General features: G+C 40.5%; 2 protein-coding genes across 4 annotated transcripts in view; one reads left to right on the plus strand and one right to left on the minus strand.

Moving 5' to 3' along the window:
• Positions 1 to 3,632, minus strand: part of RARS2 (arginyl-tRNA synthetase 2, mitochondrial) — a 29,293-nt gene extending 25,661 nt beyond the window's left edge. Inside the window, exons 1-3 of the mRNA XM_066315119.1 lie at positions 3,495 to 3,632; positions 2,767 to 2,840; positions 2,032 to 2,137 (exon numbers count right to left, since the gene is read on the minus strand). Coding sequence (XP_066171216.1) covers positions 2,032 to 2,137; positions 2,767 to 2,840; positions 3,495 to 3,533 — 219 coding nt within the window. The 5' untranslated portion in view covers positions 3,534 to 3,632. The remainder of the gene's footprint in view (positions 1 to 2,031; positions 2,138 to 2,766; positions 2,841 to 3,494) is intronic.
• Positions 3,633 to 3,786: 154 nt separating this feature from the next.
• Positions 3,787 to 14,811, plus strand: part of ORC3 (origin recognition complex subunit 3) — a 35,825-nt gene continuing 24,800 nt past the window's right edge. For all 3 annotated transcript variants that reach the window (XM_066315120.1, XM_066315123.1, XM_066315122.1), the window contains exons 1-6: positions 3,787 to 3,884; positions 6,345 to 6,399; positions 8,072 to 8,169; positions 12,183 to 12,327; positions 13,583 to 13,687; positions 14,439 to 14,593. In XM_066315120.1, the coding sequence (XP_066171217.1) occupies positions 3,861 to 3,884; positions 6,345 to 6,399; positions 8,072 to 8,169; positions 12,183 to 12,327; positions 13,583 to 13,687; positions 14,439 to 14,593 (582 nt within the window). In that variant the 5' untranslated portion in view covers positions 3,787 to 3,860. The remainder of the gene's footprint in view (positions 3,885 to 6,344; positions 6,400 to 8,071; positions 8,170 to 12,182; positions 12,328 to 13,582; positions 13,688 to 14,438; positions 14,594 to 14,811) is intronic.

Below are 14,811 nucleotides of genomic sequence, written 5' to 3' on the forward strand. Positions count from 1 at the left end.
GACAGTGATCTAACCAGGAGAAATCATAGCTAGCTTTGAAACTCTTTTATTTTCACAAGCTCTGCTAACAACAAATTCCAATGCTAACTCACAAGCTACATGAAAAAAAAAAACCAAAAACATTTATACTGTTGACACTGAATTTTTCACCTTGTTGTTTTACAAATGGTCCTTTCTGGTTATGGGGCAGAGAGAAAACAGAAATACCCACTGGACTTTCTCCACATTTGCTCTGATGAATGCTTTCTACATAATCTGTCATTTGTCACATAAGTAGTTTTTATCTCTCTTTAATAAGAGTGCTCATTTGTCCTCTCCATGGTTTTAACAACCTCTTCTCAAAGTGCCCTCTGATCCTTTAGTAACCAGATGTCCCTGTACCAAGGCTTGGATTAGGATGCCACTCTGCAGTAAAAAACCCAACACAACGTCCCCTCCACAAAGAACTAACAGTACAAAATGAAGCAAGAATCAGACAGCCGAATGAAATCAAAAGCCCACAGAAACAAAACCCTTCTGACCTTTCTGACAGACAATTTTCAGTACTTCAGAGCACATTGCTTCGTTTATTGTCCCAGTGCCCTACTCTTTAGGCTATTTTAGTCAACTAGAAAAACTTCCATCTCTTTTTGTCTAACCTAAATACCTTGTATTTCAAATATTGTGGCCCTTTCCCTCAGAAGTGACTAAGAGCATACTGTTGAACCTTGAGGCACTCCATCAACTGTTTATCATGACAAAAACCAGTAACTGCCTGCATTTTTCTGTCTCTCTGCTAGTTTTTGATATATGGGTACATTTTGCTAGCTTATACATTGCTTACCTGCTTTGGAGATGACATGACCAGTCTAAACAAGTTGAACTAAATGCATCTCATTTATTCACCACCCAACAAAATACCATTCCTTAGAGATTATGGATTTTTATTTTCCTTTGTTTGGCTGGCAGGGTCGATTTAGTTTGGGGGCTTCTACTGATGGTCTATTTTTCTCTACTGTTAAGACTGCTCCTCTATGTAAAGCTGCAAGGCTAAATGTTTCAGGATTATTTACTAAGCCACAAATAATAAAGAAGGGAGGAAATTTTCAGCTTCCTAAACACTGGGAATAGCAGCTGTTTTTAAAATTACACACAAGGAAAAAAGTAAAACTTGTTACTGTGATAATATAATCATTGAAACAGATTGAGAGGGAGACTGCCAAATCCCTGGAAGCTTTTAACACCTCATTGGATTTCAGAAGTCCTCAGCAACTTCATCCAAAACACCTGCACTGGGGAGTATATGGGAACAGATAACTTCCTGAGGTCCTTTCCAACCTGAATTAGTTCATGTTTCTAGATCATCTTTCAGTTGTTTCAGAACTTTTGGTTGTATATCTGTGCATCATCAGTTCTTCTTCCATCAAGTCAGAATATTTATCTTGCTAGAACAGGTCCAAGACATGGATAACTTCAACACCTCAGCAGTGAAGAATTACATGAGAAACAGTTTAGCTGCTCAGTAGTACCACGACTGGTTTTATTTGTCCTTTTTCAAATATATACACCACAGCTACTGCCATTTCCCAAACCAGCACGCCTGAAGAAACTCTTGGTCCAAGAAAAGTCAAATTTCTAGTAGATAAGGATTTGAAAGTTAGGCTTGTTTGTCCCACAGGCCAGCTTTATCCATTGCCTTTCCAGAGCTGGGTTTTGCAGTCTTTGGTTTTCCAAGCTACCACACATTCAATTTCTTCCTCAAGTGCTGGGCAATAGCACAGACCATGGCACACCCTTTAGACAGCCACCTAACTTCACCAGCACTATTTACTTCCAACTGTTTGAAAACAATTTCACAAGACCTTTAACTAAAGCTGCTTCTCCAGCTCCCTGTGAAGATGCAGTGTACAATTCCAGTAAGTACAGTCATCAAACTATTTTGACCTAAAGAGATGCTTGGAGAAAGAATACTTCTTTATCTTATTGTGCCCCTTACACCTCTAGTCCATAAAGTCATTATTACAAAAAAACATGATGAATTAATTAGCATACCCTCTCAGCAAGCTGCTGAGCTTGACGATGCAGGTCTTGTGCTAAGCAATCACTAGAACTCTTTTCTATTACAGAAGCAATAGAGAGCTGAAAATCAGCAACATACCTGGGAAAAAATAAAACAACAACAAAACAACATGAAAATCATGAAAAAAACCTGCTGAAAAGCTAGGGAGATTTGGCAGATCCATGCCGACTCTGCATATGACAAGTGTAATTGCCAATCATAATCCAGACACAAATATCCAGAGTCACTATATTTAGAAAGCTGGAGTAAAAGACCAGATATCACTGTTGCTCTAATACAACCAGAAAGTCAACATGGAGAGAACACCATCTCAGAATAAACAAAAACTATACTAATGAATAAATAAAATTTACTTGCTAATATTATTGCAACTCTTGAGGAGGATACTAAAAAAAAATCCCATATAATTTCACATTGGCTCTAAGTAGTTTTATATCCAGATTGCCAGTGTTGAAGCATTTGCCATCCATGCCCATGCACTGCCAATAATTTGTACAGGCCTGTAAGCAATTATATTTACCTCGAGCTTTCTTGAAAAAATACAAGGATTTAATTTGATTGAACTGTCTTATAATTACATTGGTATAAAAGGTTTGGGGCTTTTATCTGTACTTTTTTCCTAAAGTCCTGTTAAGCTTTTGCAATAATAGGCATGACGTAAAATAATAAAACATGACAAACACTGTAAGGTAAAATGTAAACAATACCGCTTTTTGGAGACAGGAACTGCAGATATGGACTTTATTAAATTCTCCGGTGGCAGATCCAAAACTTTTGAAAGCTAAATTGAAAATAAAAAAAAACCAAACTGACTTAAGCAAAAAGACAAAGATCCAAGGAAAAATACTGCTCCCTCTTTAAATACCCACGGGTAATGCACCTTTTATATGTGAAATCTAATTTCAGATTAGGGCAGGTAAAACAAGGCAAAGACTTATTAACTATTATGAACAATACAATAAAATATAAACTTAAGAGCTGTTAAAGAAGTCTTACAAAAAAGGCAAGGCAAAACACCACAGAGAATTGATTTTTTTTTTGTTTTGTTTTGGTTTTTTGTTTTTGTTTTGTTGAAGGATCCCATCGAACACATCACGGACTGGAGTAGTGATGGAATGACAGAATGGGTTGGATTAGTAGAGACTCTAGAGCTCATCTCGTTCCAACCCCTGCCATGCGCAGGGACACCTTCCACAGCGGCCCGGGCCGCTCAGAGCACCCCCACCCGGGCCGGGAACACTGCCAGGGATGGCCACTCTCCCCACCGCTCCATCCCATTCCAGCGGGAAGCCCCAAAGCGCGCCCCGGGCACGGGCGGGTCGCGCCCACTGTGAGCAGCCCGGCCAGGGGGGGCCTGTAGTAAGGGAACGGAGGGGACATCTGGCTCAGGGGGCACTCCGGCTCCGCGCCAGCCGCTGGAAATAGCGCTGCCTACCTGGGAAGCAATACTCCTCCGGAAGGAACCGGCTGCCATGGCCGTACCGCCCGGCGGAAGCTCCAGGGCCGACCCTTATCCCCCCGCCCCGCTCCTTTCCGCCCGCCCAGGGGCGGGCTGGGCCGTACCATTCTCAGTTACAGGGGGAGGGGGAAGCCATTGCTTTTGCTTGGGGCGGAGGAATCGCGCGGCGCAGTGCAAAGGAAGCTCGTACCACTGCTCAGGGAGAGGGGGGGAAGCGGCGCGGGGACGCGCAGGGATGTGGGCGGTGTGTCGGGAGCGCGCGTGCGCGGGAACTCCTCCTTCGCATCCTCCTCCTTATCATCCTCCTCTCGCTCCTCTCCGGTACCGCGGGCGCGGGGCGACATGAGCACGTGTTCCGTATCCAAGGTGAGGAGCGGGGGAGAGCGGGGGGTCTCCCCAGGGAACACCGCGGCCTGTGCGGGAGCGAGACCCGCGGCATCGTCCGCCGCGTCCTGCGCCTGCTTCTCTTCCCGCCTCCTCCAGCCGCTGCCTTTCCCGCCTCCCTGCTGCCCAGGCTCCCGCTCACCCTGTTCCGCTGCCCGCCGCTTCCCAAAGCCTTGCTGGATTTTCATCCAGGCCCGGGTTCGCTTAGCCCAAGGTGCTGATTGTCCTCACCGCAGTCCCACAGAATCACGGAGTATCCTGGGTTGGAGGGGTCCCACGAGGACCATCGAAGCCAGCCCTTATCCTTGCTCGGGGCAGTTCTAGAGTCACACCATGAGCGGTGAGTGACCCCGCGGTGTCACCTGCCCGCTGCCTGCCTGGCCCAACAAAACCCATTCCTGCTTGGAGTGAGTCGCGCCCGGAGCAGAGCCAGGGCTGTTGTGGCTGTGGGTTTGGTCCCTTGCAGGTGAAGTCTGGTGGCATTGCTTGCTGCCGCGCTCGTCGCTTCACCCAACCACCCCACCCCACAACTAATTCAATAAAGAAATAGAACTAAAAGTCCTGTCCCCCCCACCTGATGTTAAATACCTGTTATTGCCTTGATGCTTCTGAATTGAAAGCTTTTATGTGGGCTGTTTTCAAAGTGGGCAGTAGGAATAGTGCATTCATCATCGTCAATAAATAGCAGGACTTGAAATGTTGGATTGAAACATTTAACCTATTTCATCCCTTGCTTGATCCTACAGTGAATAACAGCAGTGGTTCAGCAGTGGTTTTATCATTACAAGAAGACTCCTGCCCTTTCCATTGCTTTTCACTGAGTTGTGATATGCATCTGCACCCTTTGGTGTGGAAGGCACTGTGCAGGTTACTTGCAGAAGTGAAGTGCTTCCAAACAAATCTTAAAAAACTTAAAACTTAGTCCGAAACAGCTGGATTTCACTTCTGACAATGGCTGTTGGCTGACAGTTGGGCAGTGAATCATGTTCCCACATGTTGCCTCTCACATCTTATATGTAATACTTCTTTGCAGTTTTATATTCTCGTCTCAGCCACATTTAGTGGTGTGGAAAAGCCAGTGCTTGCAAAGAATTCAGCAGTATTTGTGTTTGGTTTGATTAAGCATCCATTCTTCTTTTGTGTAAGTGATTTATACTTACTGTGGGCAATTCCGTTTGTGCATGCAGCAGCACAAATAAATCCATAGGACACCTTTTTGGAGTGGAACTGTTCCAGAGTGTTTAGCACTTGTAGAGTAACCACTACTTTTGTCCAGCTGTATTTAAATGGTCTTTAATATATGTGGTAAAATGGAATGTGCCTGGAGGCATCTCCAGTTCGGGAGGCTGTTTTTCAGAGAGGGTCAATATAAATGTTGGTGTTTTACTGCAATTTCTCGTTTGTGTAAGAAAGGAAACAACATGTCTGAGGTCACTCAACAGACTGGTGACTGTGATCAAAACTGAACATACATCTGGTGTTTGATTTTCACTACATCATTCTTACTCTAGTGAACCCATCCTAGGCTGAGTTCAGTAATCCTTGTGTAAGCATCTCCACTGAGAAATAGGGGACTGAATCAGTCTGTTTATTTCCATCACTTAGATGTTTCCTTCGCCCTTGCTGCAACACAAGAACCTCACAGTGAGAGTTGAACAGTGCATGTGATTTCTGATATATAGGAAATCTTTATAACTCTTCAAAAGAGATGAGCTTCTGTAGAGAGCATGAGGGAAAAAAATTACAGATTTTTCTAGAAGAAAATGAAAAAAACATTCAAGAACTTAAATGTTAATACTTGCATGATGAAATAGGTCTAGCTGGAAGATGACTTCTCTCCACAGGAATTCTTTGGAACAGAGGGTTTTATATGAACCTTTTATCAACCATTTGTCATTCTGCTTCTAACCATCTACTTTTTTTTCAGTTGGGATTCAGTTCACTGTGGCTTGGGCATGTCATTTCATTTTATAAGTGACTTAATAATACTCATTACATTATTCTGGATTGTGTTTTCCATTCATGTCAGCCTCGTGCCTTTTGTTTTGTTTTTCACTGAAACTCTACTGAGAAGACTGTACTGATGTGTCCCCAGAGAATAATTTCCTTTTAATTCTAAACCTGTTGAAGGTTTGGAGACATTTAAAGAATCTGGTGCTGGCCCAGTTGATGGTTAAATTGCAAAACATAGTGGAAAGATGAAAAAATTCCTAACAAGTGTGCTGCGTTACTGCTTCCAGTAATGTTTCGGCTTGAAACAGAAATATAGAGGAACAATATGTAACTTGATATTCTTAAGAGGTTGGTAATTCAGTGCAAATTATTGGTTTAATGGAGCACTGAAATAAAAGTACTATAATGTGGCCTCTGGAACCAGTCAGATTGATGCTCGTATTGAAATCTGTTTGGGTTTTTTTTTTTTTTTTTTTTGCTTTTATCTAGGGCTGCTTTGTTTTTAAACCAAATGCCAAGAAGAGAAGATTGCCTGAGAAAACAGGTTAGTGCATTTTCATTTATGTTTCTTTTTTTGAGAAGGGGTAATCCTGAAAGGTTCATCACATCTGAGCTGATACAGTGAGTTCTGTCATAGCTGTGTGAGCTTACTCCTTCACTGCTGAAAACTCATTTCTTTGGAGGAAGCAAATTATTGGCTAGAGTAAATGCTGAGTAAATTTCATCTCCAGCAATCAAGATTGTATAGCCATCTTTGTCCTTGCACTTTTTTTTTTACCAAAGAACTCCTCCCTATGCTACCATAAGTTTTTTTACTAACAGACAAACAATTCACCTGAAGGTCTGAATGAGCCATTTTTATTTAAGCTGTGGGAGTCAGAAATTATATCCCATCCAGAAATCTCACATTCTGAGTATTTTGCCGAAGTTTCTTGTGGAAAAGAAGGAAGAAAAGCCATTGTGGCTTTAATTCACTAGTATTTGCTGTATACATTTTCTCTAGATGTGTATACAGATCTGTTTGCATTTGAGGACTGACTCTTCTTGGAACAAAAAATAATGCATCTTAAATAATTGCTATTTGAGACTCAGTTGGGAAACTTACTGTTTTTATTCTTGGGTTAAACTACTTTTATCATCATTAGAGCTGTCCAAAGGTGTGACAATTTATATGAAAAAGATGGAGAAGGAAGTAGTGAGGCCAGATTTTTGTCCTTGCAAGTTATTGCAACAACCAAGACCTGTGCACTTAGACCACATTGAAATTTTACCACTTACTGGATATTATGTTTTTGTGAGATTAGAAATGCTTGGCTAAACTACTAAGCGTATTGTTCTAGTTAGCAAATGCTTTGAGGTGGAAAAATAAATTTGACTGGACTAGCCCTAAAAGAGAGAGGCAGGGGTGAGCTGGTTTGGTTTTTCACAGCAGTTGGTTAGAGTGGTGTTCTAAAACCATACTTGGATGTGCATTTGTCCAGTATGGAAGCCCAGCCTGTGGGCTGAAAAGTGAAGTTTTAGTTGAGAAACTCCTCTGCATCAGTACTTGGTAATACTGTCACATCCCACAGAAGTCCTTTTGAGGACATTTGCACCTATAGTTTGAGTTTTGGTAGTGAAAAAAGGATACTATGCCTTGGTAAGTTACCAGATAATGTAGTAGTTGGATTTTCTTCAACTGAAAGTCTAAGATCTGTGTAATCAGAGTTAGTTATGTATTCTAAGTGATTTTTTTTAGGGATACAAATGAGTTGATAGGGGAGACGGTGAAAATGGAGGTGGAAGGATGTCTCATTTGTCATTTACTGACCTGTTTTGGGTGGGTTTAGTGGTTTAGGAGATTATGTTTGTCAGCTGGCTCTTTTCTAGAGATAAAGCCACTGCTGGTTCTCCATGGAACGGCAACCAAGTGGACCCACAAAGCTTTCTGACACAAGAGAAAGATGATGATTATGTTTGTTTTACTTTAATAATAAAGGCTGTTCACTCTGATTTAGTCTTTAGCTTATCTGGGACTTGAGATAGAAGCCTCTTCTTTACCTTTGACTGCATTATTGGGTAATAGATTCTGCTTGTTCTCTTTATTTGCTTAAGAGCAAAGTCATCTCCCTGAAATAGGTATGTACAGTTGGATGCTTTGTTTTATTCTCAGGGGAAAAAAAAAGTTTTGTATTCATGAGCTTATTTGTGCTTTCCTTTGTTTCCTGTGTTTCCAGCTCATGATTTCAGAAGCACAAGCCATGATTCAGAGGATACTGAGCTACGGTTTGTCACTTGTCAGTCTTTATGGAACCAGATCAAATTTGAAACAGAGGTGAGTCTTGTGCCTCACACTAAAGTGATGTTTTGCATTCCTGAAAATGCTGCTTGCTTCTTTGTTTCTGGGGATCTCTTTGACATGCTTAAAAGTGCATGGCAGCTATTAAAGCAATGGGAGGGCCAGAAATTTTGACTGTCTGGAATATAAAGTAGTAATAATAAATGTATCAAGTTCACATTGCTTGTAACCACAGAACTGTACACTTTTCTGCTTCAAGCTGCTGCTTCTAAGCTTCTCTTCCTACTAATCATTTTCTTTATTAACTCTTGGCATATTGCTGTTTTAATTCAGTTAATGTTTGCCAGCCTTCTAAAGATTTTAGGCTGGTGTTGACCTCAGTGTTCTGGAATTCCTGCACAGCAGCCCAGGAGTCACAGTGGATTTGTGTGAACACAGCTGTATGGATGTCAAATATGGAACGACACCACTGCAGATATGGCCTATTGAATTAGTATGGGTGGCATGAATGGGGTCAGAGTTAATTTCATACTGAACTGTGGCCTCCTGACTGTTGTGTGTTACATGGCATACTGTTGTGTCCCTGTAGCCAGCTGGCTTGCATTATAGGATGAATAATTGCTTCCATACAGCAGAGATTTCCTCCCCTTCACTGTTCAGTGTCATGGATTCTGGGCAAGTATTCCATATTCCTCTGCTTGCTCTTAGGCTCTATAGACATTAGAAGAAAACTTTTTCCTGAAGTTTGTTTTGGGATGTGCAATAGAAGCCAGATGGAGGTAGCTTAAAATCTGGAGCCTTGGGCTAAGCTCATAAATTCCTCTAATTCCATTCCTACCCTTTGTTTTCTTTGAGGCTGTTAAGAGTTTTCCAGGTACTTCTGGTCTTACTCCTCCTGATGGAGGACAGTTCCTGCTATACTGACATTTTGATACGAGCATTTCTTTAGAGTTTGAATTGCCCAAGGGCAGATTACCTGCAGTAATTTCTGTTGCTACCCAGAGAATTTTCTTCATACTGCTTCTGGTGTATTTGTAAGATCTTTCCTACTGGGTTTTTAATCATCATCCTTTTATCCCACTTGGCAAACATGGGGCTGATGGTTGTTCTTACGTGTAAAATAGTGTGGTAATTTAGGTTGGAAGGGGTCTTAGAAAATCTCTGGTCTGAACTCCTCAAAGCAGCATCATCTGTGAGGTCAGACCAGGCAGGTGAGGGCTTTAGCTGGTCATGATTTCATTTCTTACATGTTTTCAAACCCCAGTGTAGCAAACCTGGTCTGTGGCAGAGTATGTGGGAAGCGTGTGGCTTCCTGGTTTGGGCTTTTGTTATAGGTGTTCTGGTAGTGTGCTAAGGAAGCCTAGCAGGACATTCTCCAAAGGTTTTGCCAGGGCACTGCTGCTTGGTGATTTGTTGGCAGGCCTTGAGCTTGTGCTGATGTTTTCCTGGTTCTCTGGTACCTGCCTGGAGTGTTCAGAGCAGGATTTGCCCTCCAAGGCACTTTGTTGTAGAGCACTCTTTGGCCTTTATATGTCCATTATTAACGCACTGTGGTTGTGGCAGCTCCATCTGTCATCTGGTGATGACATCCTTTCAACAACTAGAAAGCTGACGAAAGTGTGGCAGAAACTGCCCTTTGTTTTTGGAAGGTGAGTTATGGACATTTTTTGTTTCAATATTGCAGATCTCCCAGTTTTGACCCGTGTTGTAAGGAGTGGTCTTGCACATGTTTTTATGATTGAATCTCATCAAGGGCTTACAGAAACATTCTCCTGTGAGGCAAGAATTGGTTCTACCAGCATCTGGGCTGGAAACAAAAAGGCAAAGTCCAGGGCTAAAATACAGTCATTTTTGCTCTAATATGGAGATAATGGTTTTCAGACCACATAACAAATAGTCATGACAAAACCTGTTGTCGTGGCAGTAACTGAACTTCCAGTTCCCATGATGTTTTCAGAGTGAGAATACCATGTAAGTTACTTGATCAGTTGAGATGCAGAACAGCCTGGTGAACTTTCTGGAACATATTAAAGCAGTGCTAGTAACAAAGTTGTTTTGACAAGAAAAGACTGATGTGTTTTAAGAAGGCTAGGTAAATGTGTAATGCTATGGCAGCCTGGATTCCATTGTCACAAATGCACAATGGAAGAAGTAATATATAGTGTAATCATGCAGAGTAAGAATTGAGGTTCTTTTTAGGTCAGCTTAGCAAAAACAATGGTGATCACAGGAAGTTTAGGGTTTGATTGAATCTGAAACAAGCTCAGGGGATTGTTAAAGGATCTGTGGTAATATAGGAGCTGTTATAATGGTGTTACAGTGCTGATGGTGTAAATTCTTTCAAAAATATCATGTTACAATTTGTTCTGAGTTGCACAGAATTTATCAGGTGGGAGTTCAGAGCTGCGCAATCAACATCAGAAAGGCCAGAAGAATGTTCTTCAATAAGTGGAGGATGAAAAGACTAAAATTACTTTGTGTTCAACTTTATCAGTTGTTTAGGAGACCAACAGAAGCTCTTGTGTATTATGGATCTGGAGTTCAGGCTATTGAGCAGGCATCATGTGCAATCCACTGGAGATCAGAGTGACCATCACTCTTTGATAGTGGCCTCTTCAGTGCTGCTAGAGACGGCCTTTGCCACTTCACTTAAAATCAAGTTCACAGCTGTGTGCGTCACTTTTTGTTGCTAATACATCTTGCGGATGATTTTGTTTGGAACAAGGGTTTAATCTTGTTTCTAACATGTGTGTTCTGGAGTATATATTGATATCCTGAACTTCAGAGTATCCTGATATTCAGGTGTCTTGAACTTGTCTGTTTTAGCAGAAGGCATATCTTAGTTTATGGGCGGATTTTCAAAGGCACACAGATTAAAAAAAGAAATACAAAATACTGCTGACATAAATTTTCCTTGAAAACTTTTATCTCCCCAGGCTTTCTCTCATCTTTTCATATGTTCCTGCTTATACAAATTGTTGTGTGAAAATCATCCTGAAGGTCAAAAGATGGTGTGGCAAACATGGGAGTGTCGTGGTTTTACAGAGAGAGAACTATGATTTTTAGTTAGTTGCCACGATTTAAACACGATTTTACGTCTTGGGAGAGGAGCCTCTCTACAGTTATGGAGAACACACTACAAGAAAAGGTCTGGTGGCTTTCAAGACCACAGATCTGCAAATCTGACCAGGGGTAGAGGAGGGTCCTCCATCAGCATTTCTGAGCAATTGTGTTTAAATCGTGGCAACTAACTAAAAATCATAGTTCTCTCTCCGTGTTAAGTGAAAAAGTGAACAATTTGGAAACAAAGAGGGGAGGTGTTTGAATGTTGGTTTTTTTTTTGTCTCTCTCTCCTTTTTCTTTAGTGTATATTAATAAAATCTATCTGTTTTTACTTTTAAGTTGTACCTGTTTCGCCTTTTTCTCCCAAAATCATATCTCTCAGTTAGTAAACAAAATTTGGCAAATGTAAAACCACGACGTAAATGGTGCATTGGCCGGGAAACCGAATTGAAACCACAACAGGAGTCATGTGGTTTAGTATTTTTTCCTATAAAACATATTTAATTATTTCCTTTATTAGTATTTTTACTTTTTTCATCCCAAATTAGATTTGGAGGAGCAGAATATTTGCTCTCATTTAGATCACTCAGAAAAATGTTTACAGGTGTTTTGTAAGGTAAGATGGAAGAATAGGAATTTCTATGAACATTGTTCCAGAATTAATTATGTTGTTTTTTTCTGCCTACATCACTGAGGCTTTGTCAGTGTGTTGGTTTTTTCTCCTTCTTAAAACCTGTTGTGTGACAACACAGTTAAGATCACTTGCTTTTCAAATTATTCTTGAACCACTTGACAAGAAGTTCCAGAAAGGGAAATGTCTCTGTTTGCCACACAAGGAATAAGTTAGTGTTGTTTATAAATCACAGGAAATTGTAAAACCCTGGAGTTTTAAGGTTTGAAGATTATGCAGGATAGGAGTAGAAAAAGGAGGGTGCAGTGGTGTTTTCACATTTTTATAGATCAATTCTCTCTATGTATGTTTGCAGCAAATACAGGAAGACTTGAATAAGCAGTTGCTTGATAATTTGGTGAGTTTTTTAAGCCGGTCTCATTCTGATTTTCAAGAGAAGACAACAAAGTGGACTTGCAGGATGAAGTTCAGAGAAATCCCTACTGCAGCTGTTGTCTTAGGTAATTTTTTAAGGTATTTTTTGTAATGTACATCTGATTAAAAGTCACAGGCACATCAAAGAAACTGAGTCCCAGCAATTACTGTGAGCAATATCAGTTTCAAACATGTCAACAGAAGAGATTGGGCGAGGAGAAGGAAGTCAGATAAAACCTCCTTCCCCTTTTGTCTATGTTCCTTAATAGTCCAGTAAGTCAACAACTCCCTTACAGGTCTCTCTTAAGCACCTGGTAGTGATTTGAGGGTTTTTTTTGTTCGAGGCACTGGAGATAACTTTGATTATGTGCCTGTTTCTGCCACCAGCATGCTTGGTGGTTTCTACACCTTAACCCTGGAATTATGTAGCTTCTGTATTTCTGATACGTGTTCTTACAGTGCATCTTTACATATAGGAAAGTAGTGTCTTTATCTTGGGAAAAGAGCAGAGAGTGAAGAAAATAGGTGGAGATGGAGTTAGTGAGGTTCTGAAGGGTTTTTTGGGGTTTTTTTTCTTCTCCTTTCTTTCAGATATTTGTACCTATAAATCCTAACCCTGGTTCAAGGCAAGTTGATTACATTTTCAGTGGATTATTTTAGGTAAATGAAAATCAGGCCTATGCTTCAAATTTACCGTGTAGGCATGAACAAAGAGTGGAAGGTACTCTGCTTTTGTAGGTAATAGAAAGTGAAAAACTACTGCTCCAAATGTTTCTGTGGATTGCTTGGTTCTGAATTGCCTCCTGGAGGGGCTTGTTCTTTTTTTCTGTTGATTAAGGATATTAACAAAGGCAGTAAATACTAAGTAGTTCATAGTGAATTCAGACTGAGTTTCACAGCAATTTACAGGAATTTTCCTCTTTATGTGAACCATGAGAGGATCCAGGTAGGGATAGTGTATTCTTCTAGAGAAGGTGAATTTAACTTCCTGTCTGCAGGCCTTGCACAGCTGTGGATGGCCTCTGAGAGATGTCAGAAAACCAGTCCTGCTTCTTGCAGGTTTGCACCCTTGAGAAAACTTTAAAAAACCCGACCAAGCTATATGATGAGGGGTATTCAGAGTGACTCCTATTTTCTCTCAATTGGTGACTAATCAGGGACTTTGATCTTGTTTTAGTTTTTCATCTTTCCTCACAGCTGATGTAATACTTTTCATTCTTTCTTTCAATATTTGAGGTATCTTCTGTTTTTTGTCTACTGTTCAGTTTATTGTCCAATCATTGTGTTCACAAGTCATCGGGAAAATGCCCTTAAAAATTTGACCTTTTTTTTTTTTTCTAGGTGTAAATGTTACAGATCATGACTTGACTTTCAGAGGTCTCTCAGATGTTCTTCAGGATAACATTACTCCTTATGTAGCCCTTCTGGAAGCCAAAGATTGCCCAGGTAAATACTGCAACAGTATAGCTGGTTCTTTTGAGTAAGATACCAATTAACTAGGAATTCTAGCTTTTGCCCCTAAATGTAACAGTAATGGACAGAGGCATCTTGAAGACTTCCCAAAGATTTGCTCAAACCTGTATCACCCGAGCAATGCCTACTGTATTTTGAGAAGTATCCAGTTCAGTTTAAAACAGTGAAGAATGAAATGCTACTTAGCTGTAGCACAACAGTTAAGAACATGCTGCTTAGTGTATTGCATGTTAATGTTGTAGGTTGGTTTTCTTCTTGTTTAATTGGACAGGGGATGTGTGCATTCCACTTTTTAAATGTTTACACTCACATTATTTAGTGAGAGAATGGGTAGAATAAAGTTGTCCCACCCTCCTTGCTTCTTTTTTATTTTTTAAGTAAAAGGATTAAAATCACATATGGCAGCATCCTCAGTTCTGTGGAGTGGCTGCCTTGCTTATTTCTAGGTCACTCTTAGCAGCATATGGCTGGAGCTCAGGTAAAGATGGAAGACCAACACCTTAATCTCAGTTGTTGCCATCTAGGCAAATTGCATGAACAGCATGCATATCATTAATGCTTCCAGGAGCATGAGATGTGCATTCTGGAGAGAAAAGGAGAATAATTAGAAATGTGGAAAATAATGGCTAATAACTTGGGGGGTAGTTTTTTTATGGTATGAGACAGAGAATTGTTGCCAGATAACCAAATGTCTTTACCACATTTCTAAAAATGCTTTGTCAAGCCATAAAAAATCTGATGCAGAAGCTGATGGGGCAGCTGATGAACTGTGATATAGAGGTGGACTCACTGGAAGATGAGGACTGTGTGCAGGTTCCACAGAATAGAATACGCTGTTCAATGCTTTCTCTTATCAGCTGGTATGAGAGTGTAACAAAGGTATGTATTTTATCTCCAGTTTATGAAAACTCCTGACCTTTAGATGTGTTAAAAACAGAAATTTAATAACTCAGCTTTCTGTGGGATAGTGCCAAAAGTTAATTTTTAATGTAATACTAAAAAATAACGTGATATTGAGGTGATTTGAATATGTGACACATAAAACAAATGTGGAATTAGTTACTGATAATGTATGAATTTCAGAATTCTGAAACTCA

The sequence above is a fragment of the Sylvia atricapilla genome, chromosome 3, assembly GCF_009819655.1.
Source record: "Sylvia atricapilla isolate bSylAtr1 chromosome 3, bSylAtr1.pri, whole genome shotgun sequence".
In the NCBI taxonomy this organism is placed as follows: Eukaryota; Metazoa; Chordata; class Aves; order Passeriformes; family Sylviidae; genus Sylvia; species Sylvia atricapilla.